Raw genomic sequence first — 19,831 nt, 5'->3', positions numbered from 1 at the left:
CAAGCTGCCACTCTCTCAAGAAACTATGCTAGTACTTTAAACAAGGAAATGACTTAAAATAACTCCCAACGTGCCTTGTCATCTTCAAGAAAAAGACTTTAATTTAGTGATATGCGAGCTGCCCTGTAGCTGAACTCACTAGCTCTGGAGGAGCAGAGCATGAGTTCCCCAGGTCTTTTTCCTGATCCCTTAGTACAATGTATCCATTGCTGATAGCAGTCCTCCCGGGTCAAACAATAGCTTGGCAATTTTACCTCAGGAAGTCCACCATCACCAAAAGCTCTTCAAGCTTTGTGAGTCCATGTATCATTCAGTTTGCTTCATGCTGGTTGCCATCAGAGAAGAATGTGAGAGTGGTACTACAGCGAGTTGTCATGGGATATTCATCCGTGCCAGACTGCTGAAAGGAGATTCATATCCATTTAGTTTCTTACAGAGGAAGCTTGTGACCCTAAGAGGAGAAGAGGATATTGCTTTGTCCTTTTCCATTATGGAGGATCCCTCATGCCACAGGTTTTGCTTTCTCAGAGCATCTGCTTTGCATGTTTGTCACCAACCTGCTGCTGCTAGGCAGGTGGGAGTTTGCCTACTTGTTATCTGCCAGAGTGAGCTTTTCACAACACTGAGAAAATTGTTACAGTTAAGGAGATGTGAGGAACATGTCTTGCATGTTTCTTCAGCTGGGTACACCAGGGTCTGCTGGCCTCCGATTCTCTGGCTTGATAGTTTGGAAGAAGGGCAATCTGTCTGGCATATCCAGTTATGGCAGGCTGGTGGACAGATGTGACCTGTATACTCTGGTTCCCTTAAAGGGTGCCTTGCAATAGGATGCATTAGGATACTAATTGCCTCTGGGATTAAGTGGGATTAAGGAAAAGCTAATGATGAGGTCCATCCCAATTCCTTTGTACAGTTCTGGGAATTGAAGTCTCCTGCTGTGTCAAGATTAATGAGCAATATTTTTTGGGAAGCAGCTTAACTCAAAAGGTGACTGTGTTATTTTGGATGTCTGCTGGTAGAAGAAAGCCTAGCTGTTGGCTGGAGGTGCAGAGCTGAGGTGATGCTGATGCTATTTCCATGGATGTAGACCCATCACTATTTCTGAATAAAGAATTATTCTCTGCTTTGGCCTCAGAGAGTTAACTTTTGCACTGGGCTGATGGCATGATTCAGTTGTACGTTTAGTTGGCTCTGCTCAATGTTATCACATGATCCTCTGAGAGTCCTGGTAGCAATTTCCCATTTAATCTCTCCTAGTAAAGAGGCACCTTTGCCCTTCTCCTGAATTGGACTGGATGTACAACAGGCTGGCTGCCTTACTGCTCGTGCTGTCTTGGTGGAGTCTGCTGGTAAGGATGGGGAGATCCCAGGGTCTGGCATATGGTTGTTTTGGGGTGTGGATTTAGACTGCTCCGAGAAGTGTGGGCCTCATGTGAGGTGAGGTGGCCTGGAGGTGTTGTGCTTGGGGGCACTCCCTGGGGTGCTCTGAGGTTGCACAGGAGTGAAGCTTGTGTGAGCAAAGAAGGAACTGGGCCAAAGCACTGCTTTGGTGCTCTTAGTGAAGAGGCAGCTTCATTACCTCATTGTTCAAAACAATAGTGTATACACTTGGTAGTAAAGGTCATATTTATTCTGAGAGGGCATTGTACAAATAATTCTAAGTGATTTACTTCCAAGTGAGGTGTCGTGAGACAACAAAAAAGGGAAAATTAAGTCAATTGCCTAGAGGGCACAATCAATGAAAATATCCCTAAATTCTTCACTGGACCTTCCTGACTTTCAAAGGCAAAGGAGATTGGAGCACCTCTGGTGAAAACTCTCAACAAGGGTGGCAGAAGCTGTAAAGTACACACACCAGTTTTGCATTTAGAGAACTGAGAATTGAGAAAATAGTGTAATTTAGGTATCCGGGTATTTGTCCTTCTTTGAAAGTCTCGTTTTCATCTTTATGTTTAAATGTGTTGTAAATTTCCTGTTACAGAGTTTCTACATCAATTGCTATTGCTCTGTTGACTGTCATTGTAAGTTTAAAACCCTTTTCATGCTGACAAGTGTGTGATTCCATTTCTATGTCAGTCTGTCAACACTTCTATTGTTCTTTACAAATGACTTTGTCCAGGTGCCTTATTTTGGCAAAGGAATTATTCTTTATCCTCTGAGACAGAATTGGCTACTTATGTGATCAAATATTTCTTGTATCCACATAAACTTTTAAGATTGCAAGTGGGCATTTTCAGTGCAGACAGTATTAGAAAGGAGTTTAATACCTTTGGTAGGAAGGGACTTAACTGTGTCACCCTGCCTGAGCTCAGAGGATGTTCAGTCCCCTCATCAGCTCCCCTTCACTGTTGCTATGTATTGGTTCCCTAAATTTTAGGATGTATGGGTGATCACTTCAGTGCTGGAAAGCCAGTAGGATCCTGCCCAGTGTGGTGAGGTGTCATGCGGGCTGAGGACAGGACAGAGTGGTCAGGCAGTGCAGCTGGGAAGCTGGGAGTGAAGGACTCGTGGGGTGTCCTGCAGCTTCTGCTCTTGCTTGCCTCACACCTGCCTAGAAATGTCTCTGCTCTGTGCACCAAGGTCAGGCCCATTCAGGGCTCCTTCCCTTCCTCCACCCACCCATTGCCTACCCTTTCCCTCCAAATTGCAGGCTTAGGTCACTGTCATAATGTGATGTTTTCAATTTAATTGAAATGGAGTTTTCATATATGACTTAATATTGCATGCAGCAAATGTTTTTTATTTCCCTGTGTACATATTATATCGTATAAGAACATATGGTATTCATTTGTAGATGTGTCTCATAATGGGAAGTACAGCTGTCTAGCATGAGGAACTTGGTCCTGTAACTAAAAATCATGGATAGAAATACTCAGGAGTGCTTTAACATTGCTCTTGTTCTTCTGTACACAGTGTATGTACACATGGCAAAAGAAAATATGAATTTGTATTTATAGAAGCATCTGCATGTGGATTGTCCCTTATTTCAGGTTTAATGTGTTACATGTGAAGCATTGTATTTCATTTTCCTTGATTATTACTGGGATCTGTAATTGTAGCTACTTAGTATTACAAATAGGTGCTATTTTTGCCCTGTTTATGCAAAGGAAAATGTCTGAAGTTGAAGGTGAGGATAGAACCTCTAGATTCATGGGGAAAGTTAAGAGTACAATGTCATTTTTTGCTGGCAGTTAGCCCTCCGCTGAAGTGTTTTGTTTGGGAATGCAGAGTAAGAGTTATGGCTAATATTAGTGATGCAATGATGTTGAAAAGCTAAATTCACGTTGTTTCATGCAACTGATTGATATCTTCCAAAACAGACTGATATCTTTTTAGTACAATAATCATGGAGAATGTTATCAGCTGAAAAACCACATAGGGCACCTGTATGTTGACTTAGAAACCAGTATCTTTCATGTTCGTAAGATGTTGGTTAAGAAAGGGGTGTTGGTTAGGGAGGAAAACAAAGGATTTTCCTAAATAATTTATATTAAGGGTTATCATCTAGATAATTTGTAAATCTAAAAACAGCCTTTTTTTTTTTTTTAACTTACTGCCTGTATTTAATATAGAAATACCAGAGTTCTTGCAGTCCCCATCTATATCCTCTTTGATGAGTGAATTTAAACTAAAGCTGGTAAGAGCTCTTTTGGCTTTCTCTTTCTTTTTTTCTCATTTTAGTAGTAGCACTTTTTCTTTTCACCTGCAGAACAAGTAGTGAATGTCATATTTCCCTTTCTGACCAGACTTGTACGTTACCTCTTGCTGCCTTAAAGTATGACAGCAGTCTCCCCTGACCATGTTAAGTTTTCATGAACTCACTGCCTAGGTATCCACATGGAATGGAGACTGCTTACACCAAAAAGAATCACATTTAAGAGTAAAGAAAAAAAAAAATGGAATGCTGTTAGTGGAAATGAGAAACAAGGACTACATATGTGAAATCATGATCAACTAATAATAAAATACATATGACATGGGTTTTTTAGGATTTGTTTTTCATTTTGAACAGTTGTTTCTGTTAAATGATCGATATTTAATTTGCATGTTTTGTATATTTTTTTCTTAATTCCCAGTGTTCATTTCATGTCTGTTTTCCCTCTGTTGTTTGGTTTGTATTATGTTCTCTTTTTTTCACCCCTCTCCTGGAACAAAACACAAGCTCTTTCAAATCCCTTCCATTGAAGTTTTGGTTTTGTATTCAAGCCCTGGTGCTCAGAGCTTGTGGACAGGTAGCACAGGAGTGTACTGTGTGGTAGGCTACCTTCCAAACTTGCACACAACCCATCTGTATGTTCAGACTGGTAGCTCTACATGTGTATTTTTAATTTGAAGGCGAAGGGACATACCAATATATACAACTACCAGTAAAGCTTTGCAGGGGCCCTGGTTGAAAAAAATACATGCCTTTTTATGCCTTTTCTGCTGATGTTCAGAAAACAAAGGTGGTAACAAAGGGTGAGAGGAAAGATCTGTGATCCTGAGCTGCTTTCTGCTTGCTTGGTTGTCTGCAGACATTTAAGAAGTACCCAAAAAAATGAGGAGGGAAGGAGTATATTAATGTAATTTTGTTTAGTGAGTTCCTTGCTTGGTCATAGGGCACTTAGCCTTCGGAAGTGCTCATTACTGTAGGTAACAGAGCATAGGTTAGCAAAGGTCTGCAGTCCTCTTACTGCAGACAGTTCAGCTGCTGCACCCCTGGAACAGGTGTTTCCCAGGAATATTTGCTGAGAAGAAGGAATTTGGTAGGGAAGGAGACATTGCAAAGACTCACAGCTTTAGTGGTTGCCCTGAAAGATAAAAAGTAAAAGTGCCCTTTTCAGTCTTTCCTTTTGCTAAGGTGACAGTGGACTTCTCCCCTGCCCTCTTTGTACCGTGGGTCTGTGGGAAGGGGGTATGGAGGAAACAGCTGGATCAGGGCACATCTGCATTGCCCTTTCCTCCTGCTGTGGCACGCCCAGCCTGGCTCCTACTAGAGGACTTTCTCAGGGCCGGTTTGCCTTGTGCAGAGAGGCATGTGCAGCACTTCCAGCTCCTCTGGCAGTAGGTGAAATCCCAGCCACCACTTTTGAAGCTGTTTGCAGATGCCGCTTTCTTTATGCTGTGTCTGAACTAAACCCAGATCGTCCATTCCTTGCAGCGTCCTTGAGGCCTCCCTCTCTCCTATCCCCTTGCCTTAAGCATCTCTCTGATGTTTTGCTTCTGAACAGATTTGTATCCCTCAGAATCCTTGAGTGCTTGCCCGCCTTGCACACGCTGCCCTCCTCAGCCCTTCCTGCTTCCTCCTGTCCCTCTCTTGTGCAGCTTCTCTGAGAGCACATTTATCTGCTTTGTCTTACTGGGTCTTTGGTGGTGGTTTGTTTGGACAATGAAAGCAGTTTCCTTACAAAATGTCTTTAGATTCCTGCATGAATGTCCTTGTTTGGGAATGCTCATAAAAATTAATTTACAATTTATTCTGAATGTAAGGATTATATTGTAATAAATTGACTATGAATGCATGCCAATTTCCTTCAAGCATAAACAAAATTACTGAATTGTGCTGTAAGCCTTATATTTGCAAGTAACAGGGTTATAGGCCTAACTAGGAGGTCCTTTAAAATGGTAAGAGCTAATGATTTTAGAGAACTAATTGCTTTTAAAGGCACAAAAGTAGCTCTAGTATCATTTCATGGCTCTAACTGTACTTTACTAAATGATCTTGGTATTTGCCAGGATATCTTAAATTGGGCTTTGTTGGCATGCTTATATTTTCCAGTGTGAAAAGAAAAATAAATTATTTAAATCTTTCCTCTCTGCCTCTCAATAATGGAATTACAAATACTGTATCTGTTTCACTTCCTGGTTTATTCTCTTTGATATTTGTGGAGCCGGAAGTGATCTCACACAGACTTTATTCTCTTCTTTGGATAAGATTAGTTCCAGTGGTTCTCTTAGAAGATTACAAAAAAAAAGTGTACTTTTAAAATGTGTATTATATGCTTGAGTATTTTCCCAATAAGCAGCATGAGGGTGGTTACAGGGAACATATTTTGCATACATTTTTGTCATTGATATGAATTGTAGAGAATGAAAAGAATCAAAACTGCAGAGGAAAACATCTGTGCCCATATGAAGCCAGGTGATACAGAAGGCATTTGGAAAGAATGAGAAAGATAGGTCAGTTGACCATGGGACAGAGCCAAAAATGTCACGAAGGAGATTCAAGTGAGATACTTCCTTTCCTTATATACGGTAGGCAATTTTTTTTTTTTTTTTTTTTTTGACTTTAGGTTTAAACAATTAGGGTTGAATATAAGGGAAATATACTGTGTGTTTGTTGAGTCTGGAAATTGACTTCTATTTTCATTCAGTGGAACATGGGATTGTGTGAGCTTTTCCAGCTCTCCCAAAGGTGTGCATGACTTGCAAACTGGCTTCTGATGTGGTGCCACTTTTGTGATTTTACCTATACAGGTCACTCACATTCCATTGTCCCCTTGTTTTCCCTTCTGGTGGATTTTACTCTCCCAGGAATAGCTGGTTTTCTTTCTGAAATGAATGATTTTGAAGAGAAATGGGTATGTATGTGCAAAAAATAGGAATGTGAATCCTAAGACTCTGAGAGTCTTCATTCAAATGAGAATTAAGAGGGTCAGAATGTCAGGACCTGAGACAATGTGGTCTACTTCGTTTTGTCAGTACAGAAGAAAAACCAAAACCAATTTCTTCTGGTACTTCTCAGTTTAGCTAGATTGTGATAATTTTATTGCAAGTCTGATAATATGTTATGTCATAATGGTTTTGGGTTTTAAATAATCTCCACATCTGAGTCCTTGCGACTCACCTTTCTCTAAAAGAAAAAGCAGGCTTCTGCATTTTATGGTTGGAGAATAAAGGTAAAAGCATGCACTGAGCTGGACAGCTTGGATACTGGAATGCAGCAGTCCCCCCCCGAAAAAAGGAAATGCAGCTGGTGCAATCATTTTGTGGGGAGAGGCTTTATGGCTGTACTTGTCAATCTTGAATTCTTTCTTGCTTTGCGTGGAGTGGAACAAGGTCATGTTTTTCCTGAAACAACCTGAGATGGCATAGCAAATAACTCCTTTGGCAACTGTTCAAAAGTGAATATGTTATAGTTCTAGCCCCTCTTTTATTAATAAATCATTTTACATCATACATCATACATGGGGTGCCATTGATCTGTATCAGAACCACCAATCACAGGATATGCTGAGTTGGAAGGGTCCCAAAAGGATCATTGAGTCCAACTCTTGGCCCTACAAAGGACAGACCAAGAGTCACACCATGTACCTGAGAGTGTTGTACAAACACTTCTTTAATGCAGACAAGCTTGATGCTGTGACCACTTCCCTGGGGAGCCTGTTCCAGTGCCCAACCACTCTCTGGGTGAAGAACCTTTTTCTAATATCCAACCTAAACCTCCCCTGACACAGCTTCAGGTCATTCTCTCGGGTCCTGTCACTGGTTACCCCAGAGATGACATCAGTGCCTGCCCCTCCTCTTCCCCTCACGAGGAAGTTGTAACTGCAATGAGGTCTCCCCTCAGTCTCCTCTTCTTCAGCCTGAACAGGCCAAGTGACCTCAGTCACTCCTCATACAGCTTCCCCTCAAGGCCCTTCACCATCTTTGTTGCCCTCCTTTGGATGCTCTCTAATAGTTTAATATCGTTCTTATATTGCCATGACCAAAACTGCACACAATATTCAAGGTGAGTTTATTATTCATTTTAGATAGAGTATGTATATGTATCGACTTACTATAATTATAATTTATCTCATCAGAAGTGAAAAACAGAGTCCAAATGGCTGTGTAGGAACATGAGGTCCTGTCAAAGGAAATGTCGTAAAATATTTTAATCTTCTTAGAAGTGCTGCATATAGTGCAGGCAGACTAAGTTTTGGCATCATGTCTGGAATCTCCCATTTCTGGTGTAGTGGATTAGAATGCTAAGTGTAATAGCCTGTGCCATTGCCACAATTTCCTTCCTGTTTTGTTCAGTGGCAGGCTGGGGCTGGGAAAGTAGTAAGGTTATGTGCATGAATGTAAAAACAATCTTATATAAATAGTGATGAGGATGTGGCTGGAAGCAATACAGTGTATATATATACACTTTTTAAACTTAGAGTCTGGCAACCCTAACTTTGGTCTGTTTGTATTTATTATTCATGGAGCGGTTTAAAATGCCAGTTGATGGGGTTTTCTGAATTTTTGGTTTTGTTGGGTTTCGGTTTTCTTTGGTTTTTTTTTTTTTTTTGGGTTTTTTTTTTTTTTTGTTGTGTTTTTTTTTTTTTGTTTGTTTTTGTTGTTGTTGTTGTTAATCTCCAGAGCAGTTTTGAGCAGGTATTAACAGCAGCTGATGGTATTACAAAAAAGCCTGAGAGACCTGATTTTCTTTGCTCAGCCTTTTTTATGCTCATTTAGAAAGTGAGTACTGTTTTATACCCTCTTTGCAATCACTTTGTACTCTTTGGAAAGAAAACAGAGCTTTGCCTCAGTTCTTGCTTCTCTGGCTTTTCTTTGGAGTTTAAGGGGGATTTGGAGAAGTTTGATTGCAGTTGACATTCAAAATGTTCCATAAGGTTATGGAGTAGCCAAAATGAAACTCTTTAATTTGGGAGAGAAGGAATGCTAAGAGTCACTTCACAAAAAATACTGTAAATTACATTGCTTCCTTACTGTTATTTTTCCATGTTCTGTATGATTTTCCTGGAAAGACTGAATTGCAGGAGAATTTGAAGTCAGTCATGGAAAGAGCAAATGTCAGAAAAGGTAGAAAAGAAAGGATGCAGCTGTTACAATGGGTGACAAAATTTAGGAGGCAGAATGAAAAACAGACATACAAGCCCAGACTGAAGTTTCTCTAATGCCCTCTTTAAAGTTGGTAAGAAATATTTTTGCATTGTTCTGGACATCGAATGTCCAGACTTGGGTCTTGCTCAAGGGTTACCTATTGCTTCTGAAAGGTGTGATACTGACTTTTGTTTGATGGAAGGTTTTAGCTATCAATTAAATAGAAACATGTTTTAATACATTGAGTCTTGTAAAAAGATGAAGACATTTCCATTTGCAAAAAACAATTTATCTTCATTTAAGTGGTGTCACTATTCTATGGCTTTATGCAAAATTCAGTTATTTTAGGACAACCTGCTTTGATGGGCACATCAATTCCAACTTGATTTTTTTTTTTAACAGAAGTCTTTGAAAAATGCTGAAAACTGCCCCGCAAAATGCTGGATACTGTGTGAAGGGATGGTGTGTCAAAAGTGTCTCAAACATTAGGTTGAAACCACTAGAATAGGTGATTTGGTAATAAAAAACTGCAGCTTTTCCTAGAAATCATGAAAAATTAGGATGCCCTTCTGGTAGGCAGCATGGCTATAGGAAGGTCTGGCAATCGTTTGCCAGGCCAGTGATCCAACCAAGAATGGGGAGCTGAAGCCAGGGAACTGCTGTAGCTGTTGGATTAGAGCTTTCTTGATTAATTCAGTTAAGTTTTTGCATCTTGTGGTGCTGCTTGGGTTCTTGAAAGCAGGGGAGGGATGGGGAGAGCTTTGGGTTTAGGAGCTTGACTTATTCCCACACTTCTTGTAGCTCAGCATTCAGGATGAGAAGTGGGACAGGAGATCACACTGTTTCCCTCTCCTTATCTGTTTAGTTGTTTAAATTAGATGGAACTTAAGAAGTCCTGTATTTATGTTTAAGGGCACAGCATCTCATGGATGTGACTGCTCCATAAATAGTTTTCAAAATGAACCACAGTACTCATAGGCATTTTTTTGGTTGTTTCAATCTAGCTAGCCTTTGTACAAACTTAAAATTACTTACACAGATTACTGTACTTTGTAACTCCTATGTCAACAAGATAATTGTTCTTTGAGAGTGCTATTTTATTTATAGCCACAGTGCTGGAGTCGATCACAAACCCACAACAGCAAAGCTTCCTTTTATCTGTCTTGCAATATGCCATAGGGTCAGATCTCAATCTTTAACACTCAGTGGTCCAGTGGTGAAAGACTCCAGAGATCTGAGAATTATTCTTGTTTCAGTCTCTGATTTACACCATGAGTTTGAACAGCAGGCTTCACCTCTCTGAGCCAGCTACCCACCCCTTTTTTCTCCCCCTCTCTTTGTGTGTCTTGTTTATCAGGTTAACACATCTAAGCATGTTTTGGTGTGATGTCCAGAATCAGTGAGCCTCAGTATCAGCTCAATGTATGGCTGCAATAATACTTCTAATAGCTTTTATGACTCTCTTTGCATGGACATTGCAGAATTTGCTGCTGTAATGTAGCTGTAGCCAGATACGTTTTTGTTGTTTTGTATAACTCTAAGTGCTAGTTTATTGTAGTGCCAGAAAACGTGTCTGAAGGGCAGCAGTGCTCAAGACATTGCCTGTACAAGAATTCCAATAGCAATGGTTAATGGCTAGGATTTAAAGACACTTTTAAGACCAAACATTGTATTTTAAGTGTACAGTTTAAGGATATGTAATAGTTCAGTTTGACAAATAATTACATCGCTTGATATTGTGGTTTAAGCCCAGCCAGCAATCAAGCACCACTCAGTCACTCCCCCACAACAGGACTGGGGAGAGAATCAGAAGGGTAAAAGCTGGAAAACTCATGGGTTTGCGACAGAGACAGTTTAATGTGGAAAGCAAAAGCCATGCATGCAAGCAAAGCAAAACAAGGCACTAATTCCCTGCTTCCCATGGGCAGGCAGGTGTTCATCCATCCCCAGGAGAGCAGGGCCCCATCACATGTAATGGTTACTTGGGAAGACAGACGCCATCACTCCAAGTATCCTTTCCTTCCTCCTTCTTCTCCCCACATTATATACTGAGCATGATGTCATATGGTCTGGAATATCCGTTTGGGTAGTTTGAGTCAGCTGTCCCAGCTGTGCCTCTTCTTGGCATCCCTGCCAGCATGGCAGTACAAAAAGCAGAAAAGGCCATAACACAAAACCAATGACAAAATAGCAATGACAAACCCCTCTATATTATCAACCCTGTGTTCAGCACAAATTCAAAACACAGCCCTGTCCTAGACACCATGAATAAAATTAACTACCCCAAACCCAACACACTTAATGCGAGTTTCTGTACTTTTACTGGTATTGGAAATTGGCTGATAAAAACAAATGTTTGGGAAACTCTTTGTCTTGTAGAACACTGAATTAAAGACAGTGTTTAAAACTCTCATATATTTTGTTTGGCAGCTGTGGAAAAGGACCATATCTGTTTAACCCCAAAGAGTTGAATCCAAATTGAGATTCGACCCAGTAATTAAGTTGATGGCCTTTTCCCTTGTTGCCCTCATGACACTTTATATAGGTATGAAAGTTTTTATTCAGGAAAGATCTAGGCCTGAATTTTGAATTCCAAAATTTGGCAAAAGTAGGTAGATAAAAGGACCCTGTACAGAAATTCCTGAATTGTAGGCTGAAAAGGTGTTTCCCTCTCCTCCCTTTCACTTGTGTTTCATCCATTGTTGCATTTCTTTCCAAGAAGAAAATAACAGATTATAGAAACTGGTGTCTTTTTGCTTCATACTTGTACGTTATTTAGTAGCTGGATTTTGTCTTTTCCTAGAGTCAGTGAGCATTCCTGCAATAATCCTGTTAGAGGAACTGCCCATCTCTTTTAGCAGTGTTAATCTTTTATATTTGGTTCAACAGTACATTTGTATTCCCTAGTTTTTGTGACGATGAGTATCCTTACTTTTAGTATTTCTGCCTTTCAGTATATTTACACATCTAATACATGCATACACATATATATAGTATATAAGAATACCATGCAGTTATGGTGCCTATACAATTATGTTTTTGTGACAGGTTATATTCAGATCCAAGATTAGTGGTTAGCACTACAAAAATTACAAAGGTTATATTTTTTCTCATCACTCACTGTTCTAGAACACAACATAGTCCTTCATTCTCAAGTGAGAAAAAGGGGATTAAGGACAAAATTAGCTTTCTGCAAAGTGAATTTATCTGAAATGTCAGTGGAAGTGCACCTTACTAACTGATTCATCTCTGGCTGTTGTAGTTTACATGTGACAAATATCAGTAATGAATTGCTAAAAAGGCAGTGGAACAGACGGGAGATTTAGTTTTCACAGGGAAGAAGATAAGAAATAAAGACAACTGCACTATTATAAAATGGCTTGTGATGAAATCAAAATCAGGTTGACAGAACTGGAAAAAACCCCACATTTTTATTATGGCATAAATCAGTGATTAATATAGAGTCATATTTTCTTAAAGGCTGAGAAAGGACACAGTTGGTCACAAAAGGAAAGGCTGTGAAGAAAATATTTGCATGCAGTTCTTCTCCCTTAAGTACTTGCCACATGAAGCACATCAGTACTTAGTAAAATAACCCAAATCTGGGTTTTTTCCTTGTAAATATAATGAATGGTGTTCATTAAAAAATTGTTTTTAATGGCTCCCTTCTGGAGGACCTGGAGTGCTTTGTCTCTCATCCTTGATGTTTCTAATAAAAAAATGCATCTCTGGTGGGTGGGACAAGAAGATTAAATTTGGTAAGACACTGCAATAACTATATTGAGGAATGAGTTTTATACCTGGAGGCTCTGTTTTGTACTGAGATAAACAGGCAAAAATCTCATCGGCTGCAAAGGGCAGTGTCTGAGTATCAGAGGTCAGAACTGACTGTGCCATTTGGAAATGAGAGTATTACACTGCTCCCTGTAAAGCTATTTGAAGAGTAAACTATTTACAAGTAAGTGAAAATAGATGGTAATAAGATTTTAATGAGGTTTGAGTGTGTTGTTAGTGAAGACCTTAATGGAAATACGAGTTTTCTGGGGGTAAAGAAACTGCTGGTGAATAAGCTTGCTATTTAGCAGTCTGAAATGCTTGAAAATTGGTTCAAGTGACTGCGTGTGTTAGCAGTACCTTACATTTTCTAGGGGAAAGAAAAAGATCTCCTTTAAGATACTTGTGAAAAGCAGCTGCATTTTTCAAACTTTAAATAGATAAACTGGACACCTGAAAACAACAATGTGCTGGAGAAGTAACCTGTTTTCTGCAACTTCAGTAATAGCTTTTTTTTTAAATGAGCTGTATTTATTTCCTACTGATAGTTTTTTGGAAAGGAGTTTTCTACAAAATTTCAAAGTTTGTAACATGGGGCACTTGAAATATTTTAAAAATAATTTTTAATGAGTCTATAAATGTGGGACTAATTATTTTAAAAAGATCTCTCACTTTCAGTTTCCTTATAATATTATTACTGATTGCTTTTCCCCTTCTCCTCTCTGTTGTTCTTGGCCTTAACATGTTTCCACCTCTGCATTTCTATTGTGTAATGTACAACAAGTGCTTATTAAGGATAAGTTTGGAGAAGGATTGAATTTAGTGGAAGGTCACAGCAGAAGACCCATGTTCTTTGCTCTTGTCAACAGATATCTAAAAATAAAATCTTAATTGGCAGCCTATTTTTCCATATGCAATGAAATTTTTAAATTATTTTTTCCTTTCTCATCTACACCAAGTCTGTGATATCAACACTGTCCTCATTATCCTCAAAAGGTCTTGTTTGTGCCTTTTTTTGTACTCAGGGAGAGGTTCACAGGAGAGACAGACATGAAGATGCCTGGAGCCACTTCTGTGCAGATTATGCACCAAATACTGCTTCATCAGTGTCTTTCTCTGGTGAAGTATGCAAGGCAAGAAACCTTGAACCAAACAAAGTGAAAACAAGATTTGATCTGCTCTGTCAGATGGAGCTTTAGCACTTGTTCTCTCCGAGCCTGAGCCTCTCTCTGTCCTAGCCTGCAGAAATGTGAACTGTGGCTATGAACAAATGCAGATGGCTTTGAAAGGGTTTGCAGTCTGAACAGAAACTGGGGATAGGGAGTTGAGTCTGATGAGGGAAGACAAGGAATCAGTGAGCTGAGTGGGAGTGGTGTGGCACTTGGCTTGTGAGGAGCTCAAGCATTGCTGGGGTTGAGGTTGAGTCTGGCAGCTGAGAATGGGCCTAAAACAACACAGATATTGAAGGAGAGGTTCACAGCAGAGTGGTGAGATTTTTACATGAATATTTCTCATCAGGATCCCCTGGTCATTGATGTCCGTCTGTCTTGGAGGGCTTTCACAACAAGACGTGGCAGAACTGCCTGCTCAAAATTAGGAGTTGCTGTATTGGTTTGTTAATGAGGGGTGGAAAGGTCAGGCCAGGAGGAGCCTTACAAGAAAAGCCGCTTACATTTGGTCGAGCAGAGCAGCCCTGTGACCAGAGACTGAAGGGCAGGGCACTGTCTCCGAGAGTTAATGGAGTGTTTGTGATGTACAGCAAATGCTCGTAGGAGCCTGAAAGTGGCCTTGAGTGCTCTGTGCGGAGTGTCAGCTCTGCATTTCAGGACGCAGGCTTCTCTTCTCAGAGACAGAACTCAGTCTGGGAAGGTGACAAGCCTTGCTTTTATAGAAGGATTGGAGTAGCTCTGCGCTGTCAGTGTGGCACAGAGCCACGGCACATTGGAGCCTATCCCACCTCAGCCTGCCACAGCCCCTCAGAGTGCATGCTTGGAATGTATTCAGTCTGTTAGTTTTATTTTTTTTCATGGTGTGTGGTGGTGGTTAAATTTCAGCTGAGGTGGATCAGTGAGAGCAGGTTGTTCCAAAGGTAAAAGGCCACCCAAGAGCTGCTGAGTGGCTCCACAGGGTTAAACTGAGTGATGATAAGCTGAAATCTGACCTCCTTCAGGCAGCAGTGCAAATGTCCCGAGTGTATTTGTGAGAGAGACCCAGTCTGCCCTGAACACCTCTAGCTGAAGGAGGAGGCAAGGCTGGTCAAGGGCTGGGAAGTCTGACCTGCTTTGACCACACTCAGCACCCAGATTGCCTGCTGGGGACACTGCTGTGACTCCATGAACATCTTTCTGCAATGGTCAATGTTGAATTCACAAGCAGCACAGGTCACACATGGGACACACCTGTCAGGAGAAGTTTAAGAATTGAGGTAGCTACACGGAGAAATTGTATTTATTGGGTAACATACACTAGTAGCATGATGCTATTGTTGCCATTGATGCAAAAGCTTAATGTTGTTTTTTTTTCCCCTGGGCTTTCAAGTAAGGGCAGGTTAAGCAATGGTGTTGAGGTGCATATTAGCTTGGTGATTAATTGTCATTTATTAACTTACACTTGGAGCAGAGAGACAGGATGGGTAGAAACTCATAGTCCTTCCATAAGGCTCTTTACTTTTAAAGGCAAAGTCCAAATGGTTAGTGTTTCTTACCAGAGAATCAGGCATGTCTGGTGTGAAAGGATTTGTGACTTGGACACGCAAGGAGCTTATCTTCAGAGAGGAAGGCATGGCTTTTTTACCTAGGGGCAGCTAACAAGCGTCAGTTGTCCTGAGATAAAATGTAAGGACAAGAGACTTTCGTTTTAATACTATATAAACTTGCCAAGTCAGCTAGATAGGAAGGTAGGATTTAATTTACTGTGTTTACATTGTGATAAATTCGCAATGCTTGGTCTTTGATATGTTTTTTCTCTAGGAATAAGTGGTATTTATTACTTACCCCCAAACCATGTCTTCTTTTTTAGAATATGGAGACAAATTCAGTCATATAGGACTCTGTATCTTCCTGAAATACAAAGAAGTGCTTTTTTTAATACAAGGAAGAATTTTGATATACTGTTACAGTAGTAGAGTAACTTAGTTTAGAAAAAGATCACTGAAGATCATCATGTCCAATCTTACCTTGACAAAAAGTAGGCATAACTCTGAAGTTAAATCAGACACTACTTATTTAATCAACTGGTACTCTGACTCAGTTTGTGGCTTTTGATTTGGTGTAGTTGACCCTAAGGGTGACCTGTAACTTCAATGACATCATTACAACTTCTGTCCTTTTTAAGTTGAATTCTTTACTAGGTCAGTGGTCATTTTTGCCAGTGATTTAATGAGGTCAAAATGAGACCTAGAGGTTTCAGCTTGTTGTTTTTGAGGTTTTTTTCTAGCCACAGCTATATTTAAGATGAAAGATCCTTTTGGAAACCTTAGCAAATATACATTTGGCAGGGTGAACCAAAAACCAGTAATGTCAAACTATAAAAATGGTAAGCTTTCAGCCAAAGAGGCGGCAAGATAGAAACAAATAGTTTCTATGGTTTTATTAAACATTTGGACTCCCCAGTTTACTTCACAAACTGTAACTGCAGTAATTCTACATTGTCCTTTCCCAGCTGTAATTAAGGTCATAGATACCAGAGTAAATATTAATAAAAAATAAGAGCAGAATAACAAAGGGAAACAGTAATTTTACTGTCAAGCTGTACGAATTTAGGCAGGCAGAAAGGCACTTTTGCAAAATTCTTTAAGTGGTGATTCTAGGAAGACACATGCCATGAATTTTGTGGGCCTGACTGTTCAGAGTTGAATTAAAGGTTTGTGTAACAAGGATTACTTGAACTTGGATTCATTATTTACTTTTAAGACTGACTCCTGTGCTGTTCCAGATTGGGCAATATATATAGCAGAAAGAGTAAATTGAAAATACATTCCAGATACTCAAAGGAATTTTTAATATCTTGGTTTGCTTGTTGACAATGGTTTGCTTTGATACTTTGACACAATTCATGCTGCCTTCACATGTATTAATACATCCTGTATCTTAGGATGTTAACCAAGAATTTCATTTTGATTTATGCTTATAGCCGTCGCACTGGACAGTATACAATGAACCATGACCATTCCAAGAAGATCCCCGATGGAGCATCATTTGACCGCTCAGGATCCCAGGACTCCTTGGATGAACTGTCTATGGATGACTACTGGAAAGAACTTGAAAACATCCACGAAACCAGAGGAAATAATCACGAGGAACGAGTAGCACTTGTAGTGAAAGAGCCAGATGGTAATGAAATCCGTTCTGTCAATGTTCATCAGTTTGCTGATTTAGGGATTTTTCTTCAAGTCTTATTTCAAGAGATGGCACCCACCTAACACAGATCAAAAAAGGAGGTCACTCCTGAACATCTGCTTTGAAAATTCTGTTGCCTCTGATGCATATCCTCAGAAACAGGCAGTCCCCTGAAAGAGAGTTTTATCAGAGACAAGTAAAAGGCTGGTTTTCCTTTGAATGGTGTTTGCAGAATATCAGAAAGGTGCCTGTACTTGCAAATCACAACAATTGAAGCTTTATTTGCAGTTTGCTGTTGAACTAACTTACCCTTTCGCTCTTTGTGTATGTTGTTCGTTATTGTAGCTATTGTGGATAGAAACTTCACGCTTTAGAAGACAAGCCAATGATTAACCGGTTTAAGTTTAGTGAGTAACTTTCTACACTTGTAACTATTGTGATTGTTCAGTTGTTCTATTTTTGTTTCTCAGAAGCATAAATTATGGGCCACTCCTTGGGGCATGGACTTAGAGGTCAGGCAATTTTTTTTTTTTTTTTGGTTAGATAAAAACAGGAGAAATGTCCTTAATTCCAGTTTTCTCTCAAAAATTATTTTTTAACAATGCAGTGTCTGCGTCTCCCCCAATTCTTACAAGAGACCCACAGTCTCAGTAAATTAAAATGTGAATTTGGCATTTTGGTATGGCCTCCACATAAGTGAGAAGAATGTGCTCCATGAGCTTTCAAAGGGATTTGCACTTCTGCCTCCCTAAGCACTTTGAAAAGTCACTGCTCCGAAGAGCATAGCATCGTGGCCCCTGGAGAAAGCAGCAAGGTTCCCAATCCTTGTGACCAGGGAGCTATGGGGCTTTCTGACGGAGACATGGGGCTTCCTCCAGGGCAGCAGAGCCCATCGTTCTGCAGTGCAGAACCTCTTCTCTTACTGCAGCTCACTGATGTGGATGTGCATTGAGGCTCTGCATCCCCAGCCCCACCATTTCCATTAGATTTATACATAGCCTTCTTCCTCCTGATTACTGCAGCTGGCTGGTGGGAAGCTGAGTGAGTCAGCACAGTTGAGTTATCAGCTTGAGCAAATGTTGTTGTGCTCTTCACCTTGTCTAATGTGTAGCACCTCTCTTGGGCATGAGTACTCCTGAGAGTGTGGGATGCTGCATCTGGCTGCTGGGCCTGCCTGGGTGGGCGCTGGCCTGAAGCTCAGCCAGGCAAGGGCAAGGCAGGGGAGAGAGGAGATATACCTTGCTCACGGCTGCCCTGGAGAATGGGTGTAGCCCCTCTTTCCAGTCCTGATAACATAACGCGAGAGTCTCGTCAGAGGCTCAGGATTTGGCTGCACAGCCATAGCAAAATTCATACTTGAATTTTGGTGTCTGTTTTCTGGATGCTGTTACTATTAAGGTGCTCACTTGGACGTGCACTGAGCACAGTGGTAAAATGCAATCAATAGTGAAGTTGACATGCCAGCTTTGGAGTATTTTTAGATATCTGATAAATGGAAATATTGCTCGAACATTTGGGAGAGTAGTTGGCATTCAGCACAACCTCAAATGCTACAGACAGAACTTAGTGTTTTTTAGAAAATATCGTTAGGGAGATACAGATTTCAGAAACAGAAGTTTTGCCATTGGTGACAATATTTAATAGCTTTCTCTTCTTTCACATGCAGTGATCTGTCAATAAAGGATACCTTATCAGCTCTAAGACTATAGCAAAAATTGTTTTGTGGGCTGTCAGCTGGCTGGAGACCATGTCATGAGAACTGATGAAAAAATAGTATTAAGGTGACTCATGTAGGCTGGTTTGTCCTTCATTAAATTGAGCTAGTGAAAGGCTCTAGGATTAATGTATCAAGAAAAGTGGGCAGAATCATGTCAGTACGAGAGCTAAAAAGATTGAGTATTGAACTAAAAATCAGTGAAGCAGCAATGATCTGGCTTTCAGACTTCCCCATACATATTTTTATTTAGGTACATCTATAAAATGGTGTATGATTTTAATGGAAGTGCTATAGATTATTATAAAGATTGCCACATAGCAATCTGTATGGGATTAACTACTTTAAAAGCTTTGATATCATATATTAAAGCTTTTGAGGCTCTTTAGAAACAATAGCTTTTCTCCAAGTCATGACAGTGTAATTAATTCTTAATTGTGTATCCCCTTAGTACCTTTCTGTGAGTTATATTAACTATATCATGTCATTAACATCCAATGTGCTTGGCAGTAATTGAAAGCCAATGTTTGTGCCTTTTTCTCTTTGACATGCTCAGAGGGAGAACTGGAAGAGGAATGGCTGAAGGAGGCAGGTCTGTCAAATCTGTTTGGAGAGAGCTCTGGCGACTCCCTGGAAAGTGTGGTGTTTTTATCCACGCTGACCCGAACCCAGAAAGCTGCAGTGGAAAAGCGAATAGAGACTGTCACACAAACCATGAGGAAAAAAAACAAACAGCACCAGATTCCTGATGTCAGAGATATCTTCAGGCTACAAAATGACTCAAAGGGAAAAGTGAGTTCCTGTCGGTTGTTTTCTTTGATTCTGGCACAGAGAAGAGAGGGACATGTATGGATTGGGGGAGAGCAGAGTGGCACATGGAAGGGTTATTTCAGATTTGTGTCTAACTTCACTGATTTCCAAGGGAATTTTTCACTAAATTTTCAGGAATGGTGTTTGTCCAGATTTGACATTGCATTAAGCATTTTTAGTATGTATAAAAACGTATGTATATTGGTCTCATCTTAAAGATGATGAATAAAAGGACCACTTCATGGTCAACATATTAATCTGAATTAATTTTCACACAGATGCAAAACTCGTGACAGCAATCACCCAAAGAGCTCCCAAAAGCCCACTTTTATCTTTAAGTGGTTACCTCTTACTTACTGGTGCATTTGTTTGTTTGGATTTTTGTTTTTAAAAAATAGGAATA

At 40.1% G+C, this 19,831-nt stretch overlaps 1 protein-coding gene across 3 annotated transcripts in view; it reads left to right on the top strand.

The window, feature by feature from the left end:
• ARHGAP18 (Rho GTPase activating protein 18) overlaps positions 1–19,831 on the top strand; it is a 95,291-nt gene that overhangs the window by 39,119 nt on the left and 36,341 nt on the right. For 2 of the 3 annotated variants that reach the window (XM_048298303.1, XM_048298302.1), the window contains exons 2-3: positions 16,699–16,898; positions 19,175–19,410. In XM_048298303.1, the coding sequence (XP_048154260.1) occupies positions 16,699–16,898; positions 19,175–19,410 (436 nt within the window). Of the gene's footprint in view, positions 1–16,698; positions 16,899–17,249; positions 17,312–19,174; positions 19,411–19,831 lie in introns of those variants that run through there. The other variant, XM_048298304.1, reaches the window with a different exon arrangement.

Source organism: Corvus hawaiiensis, chromosome 3 (assembly GCF_020740725.1).
Source record: "Corvus hawaiiensis isolate bCorHaw1 chromosome 3, bCorHaw1.pri.cur, whole genome shotgun sequence".
NCBI classification, from domain to species: domain Eukaryota; kingdom Metazoa; phylum Chordata; class Aves; order Passeriformes; family Corvidae; genus Corvus; species Corvus hawaiiensis.
Note: the sequence above shows the minus strand (reverse complement) of the source record. Positions and strands in the feature narration are given on the sequence as shown.